Source organism: Talpa occidentalis, unplaced genomic scaffold (assembly GCF_014898055.3).
Source record: "Talpa occidentalis isolate TD23 unplaced genomic scaffold, MPIMG_talOcc4v2.1 talOcc4.13, whole genome shotgun sequence".
Taxonomy (NCBI): Eukaryota; Metazoa; Chordata; class Mammalia; order Eulipotyphla; family Talpidae; genus Talpa; species Talpa occidentalis.
This window is the reverse complement of record NW_023601322.1, coordinates 4,292,822-4,312,309: the sequence shown is the minus strand read 5'-3', so window position 1 is coordinate 4,312,309 and position 19,488 is coordinate 4,292,822. Positions and strand designations below refer to the sequence as shown.

The 19,488-nt window shown below is 48.1% G+C and overlaps 1 protein-coding gene across 3 annotated transcripts in view; it reads right to left on the bottom strand.

Moving 5' to 3' along the window:
* Positions 1–17,007, bottom strand: part of RTTN (rotatin) — a 93,016-nt gene extending 76,009 nt beyond the window's left edge. For all 3 annotated transcript variants that reach the window (XM_037508415.2, XM_037508416.2, XM_054693994.1), the window contains exons 1-10: positions 16,977–17,007; positions 16,588–16,775; positions 15,208–15,385; positions 13,129–13,218; positions 11,045–11,135; positions 9,617–9,731; positions 8,627–8,777; positions 6,664–6,829; positions 4,714–4,895; positions 2,393–2,508 (exon numbers count right to left, since the gene is read on the bottom strand). In XM_037508415.2, the coding sequence (XP_037364312.1) occupies positions 2,393–2,508; positions 4,714–4,895; positions 6,664–6,829; positions 8,627–8,777; positions 9,617–9,731; positions 11,045–11,135; positions 13,129–13,218; positions 15,208–15,385; positions 16,588–16,775; positions 16,977–17,007 (1,308 nt within the window). The remainder of the gene's footprint in view (positions 1–2,392; positions 2,509–4,713; positions 4,896–6,663; positions 6,830–8,626; positions 8,778–9,616; positions 9,732–11,044; positions 11,136–13,128; positions 13,219–15,207; positions 15,386–16,587; positions 16,776–16,976) is intronic.
* Positions 17,008–19,488: the final 2,481 nt, after the last annotated feature.

The following is a 19,488-nucleotide window of genomic DNA, read 5'->3' as shown; positions in this document are numbered from 1 at the left end:
GTCAGCTAAGGACAGAAATCTAACATGTCAGAAATGTTCTTTAAAGGATGAATATGCAGGAAACAAAGCCAAAGGCAAGAGATCCATACAAATCCCATAAAGGAGCAAAGCCACATGGAACACCCCTTCATGAAGTTACTGTAGCGGCTGCGACCAAACACAAGTGTTGGCAAGAAACTGGAGCGAGACTGGAACTCTGGCGCATCGCTGCGGGGACAGGAAATTTCCCAGGAATCACTGGGGAACCAGCACGGCAGCTCCTTGCAAATGAAACAGACTTACCACGTGATCCGGCAAGCGGACTTGCGGGGATCCACTCAAAAGACTCAGAGTGGGGGAATCAAACATACATTGTACATCAACATCCACAGATCACAACAGCCGAGAGAGAGAGATAGAGAGAGAGAGAGGTGTGTGTCAACCCATGGACAAAACACAGTACGCAGTATGTGCAGACAACAAAATAGCAGTCAGTCTTTAAAAGGAATGAAATTCCGACACAGGCTACAAGGTGGATGCGCCTCGAGAGCACGCTCAGTAAAGTAAGGCAGATAAAGAAAGTCCCAGAGTGTGTGACTCGACTTACGCGAGGCGCCAGGAATGGTCATGGTCACGTTCGTAAAGGAATGAAGCAGAATAGTAGCTACCAGGAGCGCGGGCAAAGGAGTGAGTGTTCAGTGGACACCGAGTGCCAGTTTGAAATGATGAAAAAATTTTGGAGACAGACCATGGTGTTGATTGCACAACAATGTGAATATATTTAATGCAGTCGACTGGAGTTCAATGAAAATATAATTCCAATAAAAATTTTTATTTACAGCAATTGAAATAAAAATAGTTAATGGGGCGGGGGTGGGTCTTTGACTATGCTGACAAAAATGGAGTGATGGAGTCCCAGACATGACTGCCGTTAGCACTATTGGAAAGATCTAGAGACTCGGTTATATATCCTCAGGCATTTAATTTCTGAATTAGTAACAACACATTTGTTGTTTTGTTCCGTTAATGAGTCGACAAAAACACCGCTTTTATCTTTCTTTTTAAACTTGGCAAAAGCAGGAACATTAGAAATTCTACTTAATTGTTTGTATTTATCTGTAGGCAAAGGAGTAGGATTTTTCCTAGGAGGCATTTTTTCTTTTAAACAAGTAAAAGTAAGTCAAAGACAATTCCAAGCAGCATTGCTTTATTTAACATTTCTAACATACCAATTGGCACTTGTGCAACAGATTTAACCTTTAAAGTAAAAATAATTCATTGAATCATAAAACATCAGCAGCCAAAAGTTAAAAGTGAATGACTAACTTTTACAGATAAATGTTCTGGCCAAGAAAATTTAATTTAAGAAGCAACTGATAAAACATTTTTCACAGTTCTAAGGAAAAACTTGCTGAAAACTTCAATTGGTGAAGGGCTTCTAAAAGCAGCGCTACAAAATAATGACAACCTTAAGGACTAAAGAAAAATGAAGATTAAGAACCATTATCCGGGTCTCCCTGGTGGTGCAAGGGGTTAAGTCTCAGCACTATGAAGCTATCAGCTGCCACTGCAGCACGAGTTCGATTCCCCGCCAGGGAGCTGACCCATGTGGCGCAGCAGACCTCTCCTGTCTCACTGCTGCGCCCCTCAACAGTGGATTTCAGTAGCTCCACCTGTTCGGTTCCCCACACCTCTGGCCTACACCCCAGTTCTTATATGTGTAAACAAATAAAAATAAATCCTCAAAAATAAATAAATGAAATCTGGCCCTAGCTTTCTTTGTCAGCATTTTTGGACGTGTCTCTGCCCTTCACTTTACTTCTAATCATCTGGTGGAATTGCATTTTAGGGTAGCTTTCCTGTTACCACCATTTGGGGTCTTGACCCATCCTCCAAATCTATAGTTCGAGCAGAAAGTTTCATACATATGCATGAAAATATGTTCACTCATATAGTCCAGGAAGACATAACAGGTTACAAACCAGCATGTTTACTACCAGCTCATGTATGCAGAACAAAATGCCAAAGGGTACATGTGTGTGCATGCACACGGGAGCATAGATACATACATGCATGTATCCAAACCTCAACTGTGCCTCTAACAGAACACAGACGTTAAACCAAAAAGTCATCTGAACTCATGGATTTTTTAAAAATACATACACTTCCTAGTTCTGCCGCTCAAAGGCATGGCTCTCACACTGACTATTGGCCCCCCACGGCCTGGCCCTGTTCTCCACACACATTCCATCACTGCAAGCAAGCAATCCACGCCGGCGTATACGCCAAACAAGCCTGTGCCTTAAAGAAAGAACACTTTCCAAGATAATGAGACAGTGAAAACCAGCTTAAAAAGAGCAAAATAAAAATAAAATACTACTGTTCATAACCCACGGAAAACACTGATTCTCACCATGTCAATAGCAAACAGGCTGCTGTCATCCCAGACATCTGCTGAAATCGCTTCACCGATAAGTACCAGGTCCTCTGTGAGCAGCTCCAGGGCTCGAATGACCATCTGCCTGCTCCCTAGGCGCAAACGGGAGAGGGTTAGGGGCGCGGACGTCCAGACACGAACTGCATATCCACGGCTGATCCTCCAGTTAATTGCGGCCCTGAATTCCTAGTTCTTCTTTCATTATTTTCTTGGTGGTTTTAGAATTGATAAAAAAGGCGTCACAATCTACAGCTACCATCGACGCCTCTCATTCCGATCACGACATGACGTGACCACAGCAAAGCCAACGTGCCGAGAGGCGGGCGGGGAGGAAGCTCGAGAAGAGAGCCGCAGAGACTGAAGAGCAGTTGGGAGGCAGACAAAATCATTTTCAGGTTCACAGGCCTCAAGGCTACATGTGCTCTCAAGCACCCGGGGAAGGTAGAGAATGCCTTCGGCTATCTCCTGCTTGGCAGTAAAAGGCTTACTTGCACCTCATCATAAATTAGGATTTTCCCACAGAGGAGCTGCCTGGGAAGCTAAGCTGGGGCTGGTGAAACAGGTTCTCAATCCCATATTCCCTTAAACACTAAAAAAATTCCAAAAGAAACGACACCGTGAGAGTGAGGCCCACTAGAGCAATCTCTTCTCCAGAGACAGAGTAACAAGAAATTCCACGACGCCCTGACCCCCCCAGAGAGATCCCTAACTCTTCCTAACGAGACTTCCCCGGCCCACACAGCAAAGGTCAAGTTCTAATGAATAAAAATAAAGCCAACTGCCAGGTCACAAGTGCCTAAACTGTTTCATTAGAGCAGCTGGAGCAAGTTCTCTCAGAAGTCTCGTATGATACTGAATGATGACAAATCATGCAATAAGTTACCGCAAAAGGGCAAGAGAACATTTAGAAAACTTTATGTACCAAGATAGAGCTTCATAATTATCAATCTGACTTTTTACAGCAAATTACAAAAAGGTTAAATGCAAAATCATTACATATAAAACTGTTCTTTTCAGAATACCAGGCAGACAAACATATATACTTGATGATGCCAAAGTTCAGTTCTTCCTTCATTTCCCAGCATTAGCCCATGAATTAATGTGCACCCCCAACTCCCAGGAGCAGTTCCGCAGGCAGTGGGCAACGAGGGACACCGCTTTCCTCAGGATAAAAACGTTTTTCATGCTTCCCAAGTACCCACCCGCTACCTGATACCTGCCCCACCCCTTCCAAGTGGGCCAAAATTAGCCACAAGACTTCAAGAGCCACTAGCGTGGTGAATTTTTTACTCTAATAACATAAAATAGAAAAGGAAAAACTCATTTATCTTGTATTTCTATCCTGACAAGTTTACCAGCCACAGAAAACGCTTATATTTCAAGGGATCGTCACCGCTTCCAAATCTTTCTTCACCAAGCGAGGGGCTCGATACCGCGGGGCACTGGACGTGGGCTTGGTTCAAACCTCTGCTCTTGGCTGTTTGCTTTGAGTAACTTTCTAAACCTTAGTTTCCTGATCTGTAAGAGGGGGAAAAGCAGCAGCCAGCATAGGGGAAGGCTGGCGGGGGCGGGTGTGAGGTGTGCACGGGGTAGCCCCCAGGACCCAGCAGGACAGCGGGGCGGGCACCCCGAGACAGCAACCACTGCTTGACCCCCGGGGCCCGCTGGCCTCCTATTCCTGCTCTCCGCCTCCTCACTGGAATGAACTCCCTCCTGGCATGTATTCACCACAAGTTCGCAGACTTACCTACCACGTCTGAGGGAGACTGTCACTCCAGAAAGTTTGGGTTTCGTGAGGTATTTTTCGTTTTGTTTTTTAAGAAAAAATTTATGACCGCAAAGGTAAGAATCTGCTTGGGGTTTACTTTTGTCTTGAGTGCGTTTCACAGCCCCAGGAAGAGGGAGATCTGAGCGGGAGCGGGAGCAGCTGAGGGCGCCGCCAAAGCTCTGTCTATTCTGGTCAGCTCCTGTGGTCCCCCGCCTCGAAATCATCCCACTTGCATTATTTTTGCGGTGCTCACATCTGCAACAGCCGCACGGAGGAGGAAGCCCGAGCGACAACAAGCACAACTAGCAGGGGCCGCTCGCTCTATGCAAAGGTGCTCGGTGGCGTCCGTGTGGATGAAGAGAGAACAGACGCGCTAGTCAGTTTTTAGGACTCTGTAACCCAAGAGGTAAGTAGACATAGATCCTGACTGTCCTAAGACAGAAGGTGGCAAACAAAAGGAAGAGCCCGAGCAGACAGACAGACAAGCGTGAGTGACGCAAAAGCAAGCCTGTGCGGAGGAGCAGCTCACCTGTTCTTAGGAGCGGCACAGCCGCCTCCAGGACGCAGACGCAGAACTGGGGGAGGCTGAGCTGCTGGAACTGCAGCTCCAGGGCGTCCTCGGCCTCCAGCTCCGGCAGGTCCACCTGCGCCAGGTCCAGCGGTGAGTGGACAGAGGCCCGAGAATTCCCGTGAGCGCGGCTGCTGCTTCCACTGTAAGTGACCACAGGACAGCCCTCCGCTAGCAAGCAGCGTTCCCGGCCCATGTGAGCGGACGCTGGACCCAGCCCGCTGTCCCCGCATCAGTTCCGACCAGATCTCTGGAAACCCTGACAAATTTATGAGACTGGGTTCCATAAAGATGTCCCCCTATTGTCAGTGAAATGAAAAATAGGCCCATATTTTGCTTTTCAGATTGCTGTTCTACAATGTGTCAACTTTCTACAATGTGTCCTCAGGAGTCTGTGCTGAGGACCACCCTCGTCCACAGGGAGGTGGGCGCATTCGCAGCCAAGTCCTCTGTTACCGACTTACAAAGGCAAAACTAAGTAGTTGATGTCATTTCCTAGATTTTCAGTGATTTTCACCAAATGCTCCAAATAAACCAACATGAGCAACTGAAGAATATGACAGAAAAGCTTGATGAGAAATTGATTACTTTATTCAGTACATTCAACATCACATAATGGCTTTTGAAAACGCACCCAAAATGGAACATGACGTCTTTATTGCTTTTCTTTGTACATTCTCACGGGAGGCAGGAGGGCAGTACAGGCTATAGAAGGGCCTGGGCCTCCCATTTGTGAAGAGCCTCACAAATTCTGACTTTTGATGTTACCCACAATGGAAGCTGAGTCGCAAAGATACAGTAAGAGTCCTGGATAAGTAAAACTCCTGAAATTTAATACGAGTTTTGTCATTTCTGCAGCTCCTGGTCCCAAGCGCCCCAGCTATGGAAGAGGCCCAGGCTGTGCGCAGGCTGGGAGAGGCGCCGTGGGGAAGCTCTTCCCTCAGGACCAGCGGCCCCGGGAGGTCAGGAGCGAGACTTGAACCTCCTTGCTCCCTGACTGGATAAACTGGGGTAAGGTCTGGACCTCTCCAGGACGCAGGCATCTCAGTAAACGAGCACAGTAAGGCGAACCCTAACCCGGGGAGGCGCCAGGACAGGGAACTAGGGCAGCAAGCAGAGCCCCTGGCGCAGCAGTCCAGCAGCGCCCCCAAAGAATAATCCAGCCACAGACACGGGCTCATCTCACTGGGCATTTGTGAGAGTGACACCGAGGAGGAGACTAGTATGTTTCTCAGCCACAAGCAGCCTAACGGAGAGGTAACATGAATACCACGCCAGCCCCTTGAAGAAAACCTCATGTTAGAAACCTGTATTTACACAACAAATAAGATACCATGACTTGCACTTACAGGGATCTCCCTTTAACAGTAAATAATGACACATTTAAGTCACGATTAGACTTACAAAGGGGAGTTTAAGATATTGTCAAGATGCACCTTTCATTTAAAGTTACGCTTTTAAGCTAAAGCATGTCCCATTTGGTGTTGGTAAAAAAGTGTCGTGGGTCCGAATTCTTTAACTCAGTGAAACAGAAAGCAGGGAAAGCACAGTTCAACAGAATCAGAGAGGTGTGGGCACACACAGGCGCGCACACACATGCACAGACAACACACCCACACACACAGGCACAAGCACACACAGGCGCACACATACCGAGTGTTTTTCATGTGCTGAGCACTGAGCTACAATGTGTGTTTATTTCTTACTGTGACTCGTGGCCAAAAAAGCATGAAAGTCGCTAGTTTAACGCCGTCTGACACCGGCAGCAATGTTTGCAAAAAGAAGACAGGGAATAGTAATGATCTCCCTCTGAGATGTGAACACACTCATACATGTGCACGCGCGTGCGCACACACACACCCCCCCCACACACACACACTCTCTCTCTCTCTCCCGGGCTTGTCGGGTCACCTGGAAGACACGGCGTCCCAGTCCTGCCCGTCTCCTCTGGGGCGCTGGCCCGTGCGCCCCACCACCGAAGGCCGGGGACTGCTGCTCCCCGGGGAAGGGCTCTGGGAAGGATGAGCGACTCTGACTTCATGACAGTAAGACAGAGAAGAATTCTGGGAAACTGTATCTGGAAAAATAAACAGAATGAACCCTTAGTCCAGAGAGAAGACCAAGCACCAGCACCCACGTGTCACTCTTCGCGAGCACATGAGCAAAGTTAAGACAGAAGAAATGCTTCCGGAAGCGAAGTGTCATCTTTTCTGCAAGGATCTGCTTGGCACATTTGGGCTTATGTCTAACTAACCTGATAATGAGGAACCTTCTGGCCCACATTATTCACTTGTAGCATCAGAGACACGCAGAGCAGCAGCTTGTGCCCTCCCTGCGTGAAGCCCTCCGGGAAACCCCACTGCAAACCACAGCCAGGAGGATCAACCTCCTAAGTATGGAAATTCACACCATCAAGCTCATAGCGGGAAACACAGGGTTGATGGTCTCGACCTGGGATCCGACACACGACCATGAGGACAGATGTAACTGAACCGTGTCACAATTAAAAACTTTTGCTCATCGAAAGACATTATCAAGAAAGTCACAACCTACAAATGGGAGAGAGTATTTGTAAATCATATCTCTGAGGAGGGGAGGGGATGAGGAGAACTGCCTGACAGTTGCACTGTTTCTAGTGACAGGGGAAATATCTAATGGCGACGGTTGCATGACAGAATGAATGTAATGAATGCCACAAACCAAACACTTAAAAATGGTGATAATAATATATTTTATATATATATTTTATCATAATTTTTTTTTAAGAATTAGATAAAAGTATTTGCAAAAAGAAAAATTCTCCAAGAGATTCTCACAGCCCTGCAAAGACAATGTGAAATCTTCACCAAGATCCACAAGGTCCAAAATCCTCCGGCGCCTGGCTTCCTCCGCTCTCCCCTCACCCCCTCAGCGCCCCACTCCCTGCCCCTGAGCACCCTTTTCCCCGGCCACCCCCCGGCTATCACCCTTTTATTTCCTTTGAGCACTGAACCAACGGGTCTGCTTGTTTATTACCTGCCCCCAACCTTCTAAAATACAAGCCCACAAAGCTGGGACCTTATCTGCTCTGTTCAGTGTTCAACATTCAGAGACTAGAATATCAGCTGGTGCATAGTTAGTGATAAATACTTTATTTTATACATAAGTAAGTCTTCGGGGAAATCAATTATTTTTACCAACATACAATTCTTTTTCTGATAAAATATGGGGTGCCCGGAGCTCCCTGTTATCAGTCATTTGCAGCAAGTTCTCTCTCAAGAACGGTAATGAGGAAGCTGAGCCTGAGATGGAGGTACAATAAAGCATAAATATATATATATGGGCCAGCTGTGAAGCATGATGATAAATCGCTGTGATTTAATATTTAATGCATGTCATAGAAGAGCGCAGAAATCTTGAGCTGCAAATACCGCCTTTAAAGGCCAGCCTTGTGCTCTCTTTGACCATCAGGTGGTGCTTTTTCCTTGAAAAGTCTGGCACTGCCATCATAATACTCTGACTACATCACAGGTTGCATAAAAACAGTTTCCATAAAATATAAGTGGGTATTTTTTAAACAAATGACTTGCCCACACAACATGTATCTTATCCTGCTCAAACACCCATAGCTCTGTATGAATAGCGGGGCTCAGAATCCTGGTCCCTGACGCCCAGGCAGGATGCTCAGAAGAAAAGGAGCACCTTGCAAGTGTCTCTCATCCGCAAGACAGAGCCTGAGACGACAGGGCTCTGAGCAGCCCCTCACTCACACAGCTTGCTATCCAGATGCTCCTCTGATCGCCCGGAGGAGTGGGGAGCTGCGCTCAGAACACGCACACACAGGGGCCCGGGCATAGGGCAACGGAAGGACGGAGGGACAGACAGACCCAAGTACCTCGCTTGCTGGAGAAGAAGCCTGGATCTCGGTGGAAGTTCAGCCTGTTTCTCAGACTCACGCACAGCTGCTGCAGGCAGGACATGGACTGCAAGGCCAGCCTGTGCTTCCCGCTCCCTCCGAAGGCCAGTTTCAACAGAGACAGCAGGCTCTGAAATGAAGAGGGGGAAGCTGACCATGGGAGCCGAGCGCCACCCCAGAGAAGGAGAGAGCCTGCTGCCTGCGCGCCGTGATCAAGGAAAGACGCAAGCGTAGACTTTCACGGGCCTCACTCAGGGAGCCGGGCAGCGGGGAGTGGTAAGGTGGGTGCAGAGTGGCTGGGACTGGCTGGTTTGAGCCTGCAGGGTCAGGGGCCCTGCACCCGCTTGGGACATGGAGTCACAGGGGCTTCTGGAAGTCACAGCCAGCCTCTCACACCTCCAGTAACTAGGTCGCTGCCATGCATCAGCCATCAGCCGCGTGTCCTCTGCTGTCACTCAACACTGTGACAGGCTGTGTCAACACCACCTCTCACTGGGTCCACTCAGCCTGTGCCCGGTGAGGTCAGGGTGGCACCAGATGCTGTGGTTGTGCCACAGGCCCAGCCTGGGTGCCAACCAGACCAGGCAGCAAAGCCCTGTCTCTGCCACTCATGTGTTCCTCATGCAGAGCAGCCAGCACAGCACCTCAAACACCACACTCGAGAGCAAAGCCGCTGCTGCTGGCAAGAAGGGAGCCTGCTGCCGAGCCCATCTCCAGAGCGAGTCTCCCCTGAGGTGGCCCAGGCGAGGCACATCAGTGGTCAAATGGCGGGCGCTGCCCGTGCCCATGAGGCCCTCCTGCCAGAACCCCACGACCCCACAAGCTAGGGACGGGGCTGAGATAAAAGGACACTCGACCTGGTGAGCACAGTCATGCAAAGGCCCTTCACAAGTGCTCCCACTTTGCAAAATGGGGCTCATCACAAAAAGTTCCCGATTTCAAAATCTGAAGGTCACGGAGGACGCGAACCTGGACAATCTTTGGCCTCTGAAGGAAAATCTCAGCAGGAAAATCTTGCATGATGACGTCCTTCAGCAGTTCACAGGTGTTCCAAATCAAAGTGTGGTTGCTGCTTCTCAGAGAGCTACAAAATAGGGCAGTGGTCATTCTCACAGAAGGTTTACTGACTCCAGAGTCTACTTAACCCAGGTCCAATGACTCAAACCCATCCTCCAGGTGCCAGCTGAGACATGCGGCCCCGCAAAGTCCTCCCAGACCTCATCCCTCATCCCTAAACCACTCTGGCCAGGGGCTTCACCCATGTGCCGGTGTCTGCAGGGGAACTGCAGTGACTGTATCTGCTCTGCGGACTACATGGTCCCCACCCATGATCCCAAGTGCTACAAGTGACATCACTGAGGTCAAAGGGCACAAAATTCAATGAAAGCTGCTAAATGACTAAGAAATGACAGAAGAGTAGAGCAGAAGTAAATTTGTAAGATAGATTTTCTTAATTTTTATTTACTATAAATTTATAATAGAATTGTGATATGAATAGAGTGCAGATTTAAATTTTAAAAATCCATCAAAGTTAAATTCCAATTTCCTACTTTTCTTCCCTAGCTGGGTGAACGAGGCCTGAACTCCCCACTTATTCCACACAGAAGACATCACCCAACTTCTCAGACCTTATCTGCCCTCCTAGGGAGAGCAGCTGTCTCCTCCACCACCCCCCAAGAAACCAAACCTCTTCTCTCAGTGCAGCTTCCACCCCTACCGCCATCACCCGGCGCAGGCACAGCAACCATCTCCTGGTGGCTGACTCGGGGACCAGTGTTCAGCCCCTTTGGTGCGTAGTGCCAAGAGACCCTGCTGGTGACTGCTGTGCCTCCACCAAGCCCCTCAACCCCACCCACCCACTGTACCTGCCCTCACCCTAGCAAGTGGGTCTGTATTTTCCAGATTCTCACCCAAAAAAGCCAACTCTTTCACTGAAATTAAAGTTTCAGCAAGAAGTTGACTCTAGACATGAGAACGCCCTCCAGATGTCTATAAATCAGCCATCTACTGTTGAGGTAACAACCAACATCCATTACAGAGATTAGATCAGTGGTTCCCAACCTTCTCAAAGTCATATACAGATTTTCTTAAGAGTCCATGCTTTAAAATATATTATCTTCTGAAAAGAAGTCTAAATTTTCCTTGCATTAGCCAAGGGCGTAAGCAACAGCCAGAGAATCTGGTCAGTGAAGGAAGACTCCGGTCACCGAGGGGGTAGGGGAGTCCAGCACAAGAGGGGTGTGGGGCCGAATGAAAGGTGGACAGGAATTTTCTGGCTTGCTATTTGAAAAAGGAGAAGTATTTATACATTCCCATCGCTCTCTCACAAGCACTGAGTACCCTTCTTCCTGCTGCAAATGCACAGATGCGCCAAACTACGGGACACACACCCCATACCTTTCATTGGAAGAGAGAACGTGTCTGTCAGTCGTGGTCAGGGGCAGCCAGGGAAACATGGAAAACTTCAAACATTTCACAGTCTGATTTGCTGTCAATGGAAGAGGAAAAGTTAAGGCATCAAAGAATCCAAGGTGGACCAATTCACATTCAGAGTGAAGCATCACATTTATAACAAGTCTCCAAATAAAGGTCCTATCGTACAATAAGCTGAAATATATAAAGTAAGATTAGTTGCCAATTTGTTCCCTCACAAGTAACCGAGCTCTCTCCTCACAAGTTAAACATAACTCATATATTATTATTTGAAGAACACTGTACACAAAGCAATACCGAATGGCATTTAGAGTTTCAATTCAACTTTCTTTTTTACCCTGTGCAGATCAGAACAGAGATTACATTGAACACAAAAGATACTGGTGTTTGGAAGAAATGTTTAAATTTAAAAAATAAAGGTGACACAAACAATCATATGCTATATTTACATAGCCCTGTTCAGATATCCTATGTGGTGTTAGATGTTGACACCTCTTTGAAGCTGACTTGAAGACCAGAAGGTTGAGATCAAATATCAGCACTCAAACAAGATTACAGGAAATCCGAGAAACCAACACAACTTTAAGCTACTGCCATTCAAATTCTCTTTTCAACAGATTTGATATCATACCAGTAAAGGTGACAACACTGAGAAGTCGTAGCTACCTAAGCCCTTCCAAATGGCAAAGAGTCTTTCCGCCAGATGCTCTAAAAAGAGCCGGGGACAGTTAAAGGCCGGTAACAGAATTATTAAATTTATTAGCACAGTGCAGTTTCTTCCTTCAAAAGTGCCAAATAAAGCAGGGTTTACTTTCTAAAGGAAAACTGACAGGGAGTGGAGGGATGGACATGCTTACACTGCACACCTGGGAAGTATCCAAAATAAGCCACACCATTGATCTGCAGACCATCGATGCAGGCCATGGTCCACAGATCGCCACATTGCACTGAAGACCCCACAGACCCTCACTCATGGGCTGCACTCGAACACCCGTCGCTCCCCACCCTGGCGTGCTCACTCCCTTTCCCGACCCCCGCTGGCTCAGCCACAGAACTATTGATATTTACTGTCTCCGACCCTAAGCACCCTACAGATCTGACAAAACTTTTCCAGAAAGGGAAGGTCAAGTATTGTACAGTGGAGGGAGTTTTCTGGTTTTTCTTCAGCTGTTATTCGATCCAAGAGTTTCTAAGGAAGTTTTTAAACACAGAAGGCTGCTGAATAGAGTGAATTTGAAGAGCTGAAACCAGCAGATACACGCTAGGACACATCCTCTTCACCTTAACTACCTATGCAATAAAACCAAAGTGCAGACTTACTCAGCTCACCCCAGTCACAACACCTAGGTCTGAGGTGTCACCCTTTCAAAGCCTCGGTGTTCTGATCAGTGGAACAGGGATACTAATAAACGACGTCTCCAGGTGGCACTGCAGATTTGTTCATTCATTCATCACGTGTCTACCCATGCCTGGCCTTCTTCCTCTCGCGGGGTATAACACAGAGATCACAGCTACACTACGCTCACAAGGAGGGAAACACAGAGAATTGCGTGCACAAGCTCAGAACATGGTGCGTGTCGGGAAAAAAGCTAAAGCCAGCAGAGCGCGCTGGCGGCAGGGCTCGCTGGCGGCAGAGCTCGGAGCCAGGCCTGCGTGGCCAGGTTCAAAAAGACCTGGAGAGATTTCATGGAGAAGGTCTGAGTCAGAAGTGTGGAGACAGGGATACAGGGGCCCTGGGCCCAGAGACTAAGGTGGTCCTGAGCAAGGATGGTCTGGGGCACAGGGCACTGGCAAGCTCCTGACAAAGGCCAGGCATTTGCCAGCACCAAGCGCCACTGCCCCCAGCACCGCCGGCTGCAGGACAGTCCCTCAGACACACACCAGTTTACCGCAGACTCTACATCCCCAAAACAAAGCATTCAGGCCCTCAAAACAATCTGCCCGGTGCTGAAACCGTCAGCTGAGCCACGACGTGTCCTCACAGGGACGAGAAGCGCCCGGGGTCCCCGCTCACAGGGCCAACAGGACCGACTCCCACAGATACACACCTGGAGGGGGCGGAGGTGCTTCCGGCTGCTGGAGATGACTTTTCTCCTGAGGAAAGTACCCTGTCAACATTTCGGGCTGTTGTGGTAATTCTGAAAAGAAAATGCATTACTGTATTACTGGTTCCTCACTGACGAAAAGTAAAACTTAACTCTCTATAATTTCACTTACATTCTTGAGTGTCTTTTACAACTAGAAAAACAGTTGTTTGTTTTGTTCTCTGAACTGTCTGGTCTGGCTAAAGAGATGAAAGATATAACTGCTGCATCTATTTCAAACTGAGGTTCTTTTTCCCTCTCTGTTACTGTTAAGTAAATACCACTTTCTGTTCGAATAAAAACATCCACAGTGGATATAAAGAGCCTGTTACAAAGCACTTATTCAAGGACCCTCATCTCTGCTCCCTCCACTGTCTCCAGTTATAGAGCTCCGGACCAACCCAATCCTCATTAATAACTTTTTTTAAGTGATCAAAAGCAAAACAAAAGCACCACCTTTCAACACCTTTGACAATCCCGTGTCACGTACCTACACATTTAGCAGCTCAGGAGCAATGAGAATGGGCTCGAAGAAAAAGTTGAGAGTAAGTTTTATGATTTTTCTGTTGGAAATTTTCATGCCAAAAGTTCTCCCATTAATACATTAGATAATTAAGAATTCACCCTAGACCACACTTCTAAATTTCTCAGCAAGAAACAGACTGAACATTCATGACTTAAGGTCCTACTTTGTTTGTTATGGCTTAGAAATTACAAATCATATCATTAAAATTCATCACACGAGGGTGCAGGAGATAAAGTCTCAGCGCTATCAAGCTATCCACAGACACTGCAGCATGAATTCGATCCCCTGGCCAGGGAGCTACCCACATGGCACAGCAGACCTCTCCTGTCTCCCCACTGCTCCCCTCAGCAGTGGATTTCAGTAGACCGCCTGTTCCACTCCCCATTCTGTCTCTGGTGAATCCTCTCACCTCCCTCCAGCCCCTCTGGCCTACACCCCCATTCTTGTATGCATAAATAAATAAATCTTTAAAAACAAAAATCACCACACAAGAACTCAATAAATGGCAGCTGCTGTTGTTGCCTTCCACGAGCAAGACACCACGCTGAGCACCAAATAACAATAAGAACACAACAGAGCAGCTAACAATTCTGGTTGAACATATGCCAGGCCCTCTGCCAAACTCATCATAGGCACTGTCTCATTTAATCCTCACAACAATTCTGCAAGAAAGATGCTTTTTTTTACTGTCCCAAATTGGGGATGAGAAACCAAAGCCTTCGAATTACCTCCGCCAAAGTCACACAACTAAGGACTTCAGAGTGTCTTGGGTTCTCATTTTAACCACCACACAACTGGGTGAGGCAACTTATAAAATACTCGCTCTATCTCACTTTAATTGTACGCCATTACAAAATCATAGCTGGAGAAGATACCATCATACTCCTATAGAAGAACACAATCCAAACATGCAAGTTCAGGAGTCTCCCTGGTGGTGCAAAGGGTTAAGCACTATGAAGCAATCGCAGCCTCTCAGCACGAGTTCCATCCCTGGCTGACCAGAAAGCAACACACATGGCGCAGCAGACCTCTCCTGTCTCCCCGCTGCTCCCCTCAGCAGTGTACTTCAGTCTCTGCCTGTTCTGTTCCCTGCTCTGTCTCTGGTGAATCCTCTCGCCCCTCCCGCATCTCTGGCCTGTACCCCAGCTCTTGTATGCATAAATAAATAAATCTTTAAAGAAAAAAAAAATGCAAGTGCAAAGCTTTTAGAAGAATGTCTGACACGTGATCATGAGTGCTCAATGAAAAGATGTCAGTTTAAAGAAATAATCTGTCCATCCAGTCTCAAAAAGACTGGCCTCTTGAGCCAAAATAGAATAAATACAAATGCATCCCCCTCTTTATAAGAGTAGAGGAACGAAAAAGGTCAAACTCATGTAAGTTAACACCAGAAAAGGTGGGTGATGGGGATTTTGTTAGTTTGCGTTTAGTTTCAGGTCTCTTTCCTTAAAATTAGCCACTGGAACCAAGATGTTTCCGTTTTAACAAAAGGCATCAAATGGATTCCCAACAGTTACCTGTTTGATTGGTTTGGTGAGGTGCAGAAGGCAGTGTAGGAACTTCTGAAGGAAGAATAAAAAGCCCATCCAGAATGCCATCAATCTCAGCCTGCAGATTTGGCTCCACATTAGAACGAAGTTTCGATAAGAACTCAACTGCGCCAAGATCAAGCAAATGCTGGACTGCTGCAGGATACTGACGAGAGGAGAACCTTGAGCTTAATTATAAATATCAAAACCTCTCTGCTGTATCTTACAACAATCAAAACATAAAATTATGTTTGGGTATACCAGATGTTCCTTTCATAAAAACTAAAGCTTGCGTTGCTATAGCCCAAAGTAAAGAACTTCCACTAATTTGACATAGATTTTTAGACACAGGCATAAAACATTTGATTATCCTTGTGAGAGAGGAAACCAGATACTGAACCTCAGAAGTGTACACTCACCCTAACCTCTCCTACCTCCAATCAGGCACAGGATGCCGAAGCATTATGCATCCCTACACATGAATAGTGATTTACAGTTTTGAAAGGTTAAATCTGTAGTTTGACAACTAACAACTCGTGCGCTAGGCAGGGGAACATAAATGAGAAAAAAAATGAGAAAAAGAAAAATCAGATGTGTTTAGGAAAGAAAACACACTTTAAGGCCATGTTTCAGACTATGCTTAATCAATATCACCCACATTTTATTTTTTTATGCTTTTTAATTTTATTTTTATATTCCCCATACAATTGCAACCCCCTTATGTTGACCCTGATCCCTCCTTTCCCCGCCCCCGCATAGTGTGTCTGGTTCCTAGTTGCTTGTTGATTTTGATTTCTACTTTATTATAATTAGTCTTTTTCCTGGTCCCTTATTTAGGTTTTCTAGATTCCTGCTATGAGTGAGACCCTCCGGTATTTTTCTTTTTCTTTCTGGCTTATTTCGCTGAGCATGATCCCTTCCAGCGCCATCCATGTTGCTGCAAATTGCATGTGTTTATCTTTTTTGATTGCTGAGTAATATTCCATTGTCTCTATGTACCCCATCTTCTTGATCCAGTCATCTACTTTTGGGCATTTGGGTTGTTTCCAAAGCTGAGCTATTGTAAACAGAACAGCACCCACATTTTACATGAAGATGCAAATGACAACATAAGTTAAAACAGGATCAGCCGCAGAGAGAAAACCCAAAGTCCAAACACACAGAACTCAGCAGCACCAAAAGTCAGACCCTTCCCTCCCCTCGGGGCGCGGGGGGACTCTGTGAACCCCAACGTGCCCCGCAAGACACAAGGGGGGTGCGCACTGGGCACCCCGATCGACGGAAAGTGGAGGTCTAGGGCTGTTCCCAGAGGGTTTCTCAACACCTGCCCAAGCACAGGACGCGGGACTCGGGGTTCGGGGGGCCCACCTGGACCAGCCGGCGCAGCAGCCCCAGCGCCTCCCGCTGCAGGGGCGCGGCGGGGAAGGTGAACCAGCGCAGCAGGCGCAGCAGCAGCGGCCTCTCCCGGCCGAGCGCCGCGCCGCACACCAGGCCGTGGTCCTCCTTGCAGAGGATGCTCCGGAGCGCGCGCTCGCGGATCTCCGCCAGCGGGTGGCCTGTGGGGGGACAGCGCGTCGGCCCCGACCCGAGAGCCCGCCCGCCCCGCCCCCACCCTCGGGGTCCCCACCCCCCGCCCCCCGGGCCCCGGGCCGCCGCCAAGCCGGGGGGTCCCGGCGCCGCCCCCGGCAGCCCGGGCCAGCGCGAGCGCTCGCGGGCTGGGCTGGCCTCGGGGCGCGGCGGGCCGGCCCGGGCGTTACCGAGTTTCCTCACGAGCCCCGGCGGGACCATCGCGCCCGCCCGCGCCGCGGCCGGCGGAAAATTAAACCGCCGCGCCACAGCGTCCGCTCGCCATCATTGTCCCCCGGGAAACCCGACCCATGACGGCGCGTTCCGCAGCGAAGGAGCGCCCCACGCCAAGAGGGAGCGGCATTCGGGCTCTGGGCCGCCAGAGAAGCTTACAGTCGCTCTGTCATTGCGACCCACCGTCCCTAGGTATCAGTCCTGGTCGTGAGGACTGGAAGGAACGAAGAGGCAAGGGTAGAAAATGCTCTGGCCGCAGTGCACCTTGGGAGTTGTAGTCTTGGCGCGGCGGTGCTCCCTCGCGAAGTCCGGGCGCGCCACCAGGCCCGCGCGCCAGGAGTTCCGGCGGGGAGCGCGGGCGGCAGCGCGGGCTGCAGAGGCCGCCCCTGGACGGCGTGGCTGGGTTCTGGCGCCGCGCAATGCTGGGCTGCTGGAGTGTCGGCGCTTAGAATGCAGAGTTCTGTTTTACTTTCTTTTGTTTTGTTAGGATTTCCCACCCCTGTTACTAAAGGGCTCGCTCTCCTGCACCCAGGTCCAGTGCAGCCCCCAGAGGGCAGAGGCAGGAGAGGGGCAGCTGAGCTGCAGGGGCTGCAGAGAGAGGCCAGGAGGAGGGGTCCTTGGTGTTTGAATGTTGCCAGGGTGGTTTTTTGTACTGCGATGAAGCCAAATAGAGCGAAAATAAATTCTAAGCAATGGTAAGAATAGCCACAGCAAATTAAATTAGTAAAATGTGTGCATATTAGAGAACATCTTCTCTCACCAGACTGCAGTTTCCCTGGGGAAAGGCTGTCAGGACAAGTCTTCTCGTGCCTGGAGGCCCAAGATTCCATCGACTACAGGTGGCTGGTTGAGGACCTGACTTTGTTTCTTTGCCCCATTTGCAGGGACTTGCTGCCTCTGTGTGTCCCGGGTGTGCAGGGAAAGACAGGAGGGACTTCTGGGCTGGGTCTTGAAGGATAAGTAGGAGTTTGTTTGCCAGGCAAAGAAATGGAGTAAGGAATTCCCTTCCTACATAAGAGTGTCTGCAGAGGTGAGGATTCAAAGTGAGCCTGTCCCAGCCAGGGAAACCGAGCCAAGTTGTTCTGAAAAACAAGGCACGGGTCAGACTAATCACTGAGCTGCACTTCATTCTCATTCTTCAACTGCTTGGTCTGCACAGAAACCACTGGCAGTCAGTCTCAGACTTTATCAGATCATCCACATTCTGTGAAGATATTCATACCCCAAATCACAGAAAATATTCAGTTTCACTCCTGAGACTTTATGTTAATCTCTATGGTGACTTATTCTTAAAGAAATGAAAATGAAATAAAGTATTTCCCCTTGGAAAATATGTGCACGTTTGTTCTTCATAGTTCAGGACATGAATTTTAATGCTCAGGGTTATGATCAGAAGGTCTGTCCTTTGTGAGCATATGCATTCCATACCTTTTATTTCTGTTACTTGACTAACTTAAAGTATCTGGCTCCAAGCCATATAAGCTAAACAAACTATGGCAGTGGTGTAAAACAGGCATAGATTTATAACAGGCAGAATAATGAATCAGACATTCAAAATATCAATATTCTTATTCTCTATCTCTTGGCTTTGACAGTCTCGGTGTGTTGGTCTTACCCACTTATGTTACAGGTAGGATTCCTCCAAACTGCAGTGGAAGAGAAGATTATGGCCCAAACTTCCATTTTTCCAAGTCAAGACCCTAGAAGAAAAAAAAGAAAACTTCCCTTTCAACACCTGGATGTAAAGTCCCTGTTAAGATTCCCATTCGCACTGTCATTGATCTGAGGGTATTAGTTCACATTCCCGATCAGCTCAGCAGGGCCGGATGTTATAGCAGAGTTACAAGGACTGGGCAGAAGACTTATACAAAGGAAAGGGGTGCTATGAACAAAAAACTAGGTAGGGGGAAAACCTTAGGTAGAGAGGAAAAAACCGGATGTCTCCAGACCCTCTAAGCCTCAGTTTTCCCAAGTAGAAATTAATACTAATGGTTCTACCATTTGGGAAACAAAGAGATAATTTCAGGAAAACACATATCCCAGGACTGAGCATTAACAGGTGACTACTGCAAATAATAACTGCCCTAGCAGCTACCAAATTTGGGGATACCCCCTTGCTATAGACTGAATGTTTGTACCCCCAATTCATATGTTGAAACCCGGTCCCCAGGGCAAGGGTATTTAGAGGTGGGGCCTGCAGGAGGCACCTTGGTCATGAGGGTGGAGGCTTCACAAAGGGGATGAGGACCCTCCTATAAAGAATCAAGAGAGTTCTCCTACCTCTTCTGCCCTGTGAGAACACAGGGACCAGACCATCACTGAGGAGAAAGGACAGCTTCTCCCCAAACACTGAGCCTGCCAGCACGTTGCTCTTGTCTTTCCAGCTCCAGACTGTGAGAAATAAATTTGTCTGTAGACCACCCAGTGCGTGGTATTTTGCTTTAGCAATCCAAGCAGACCAAGACGCTC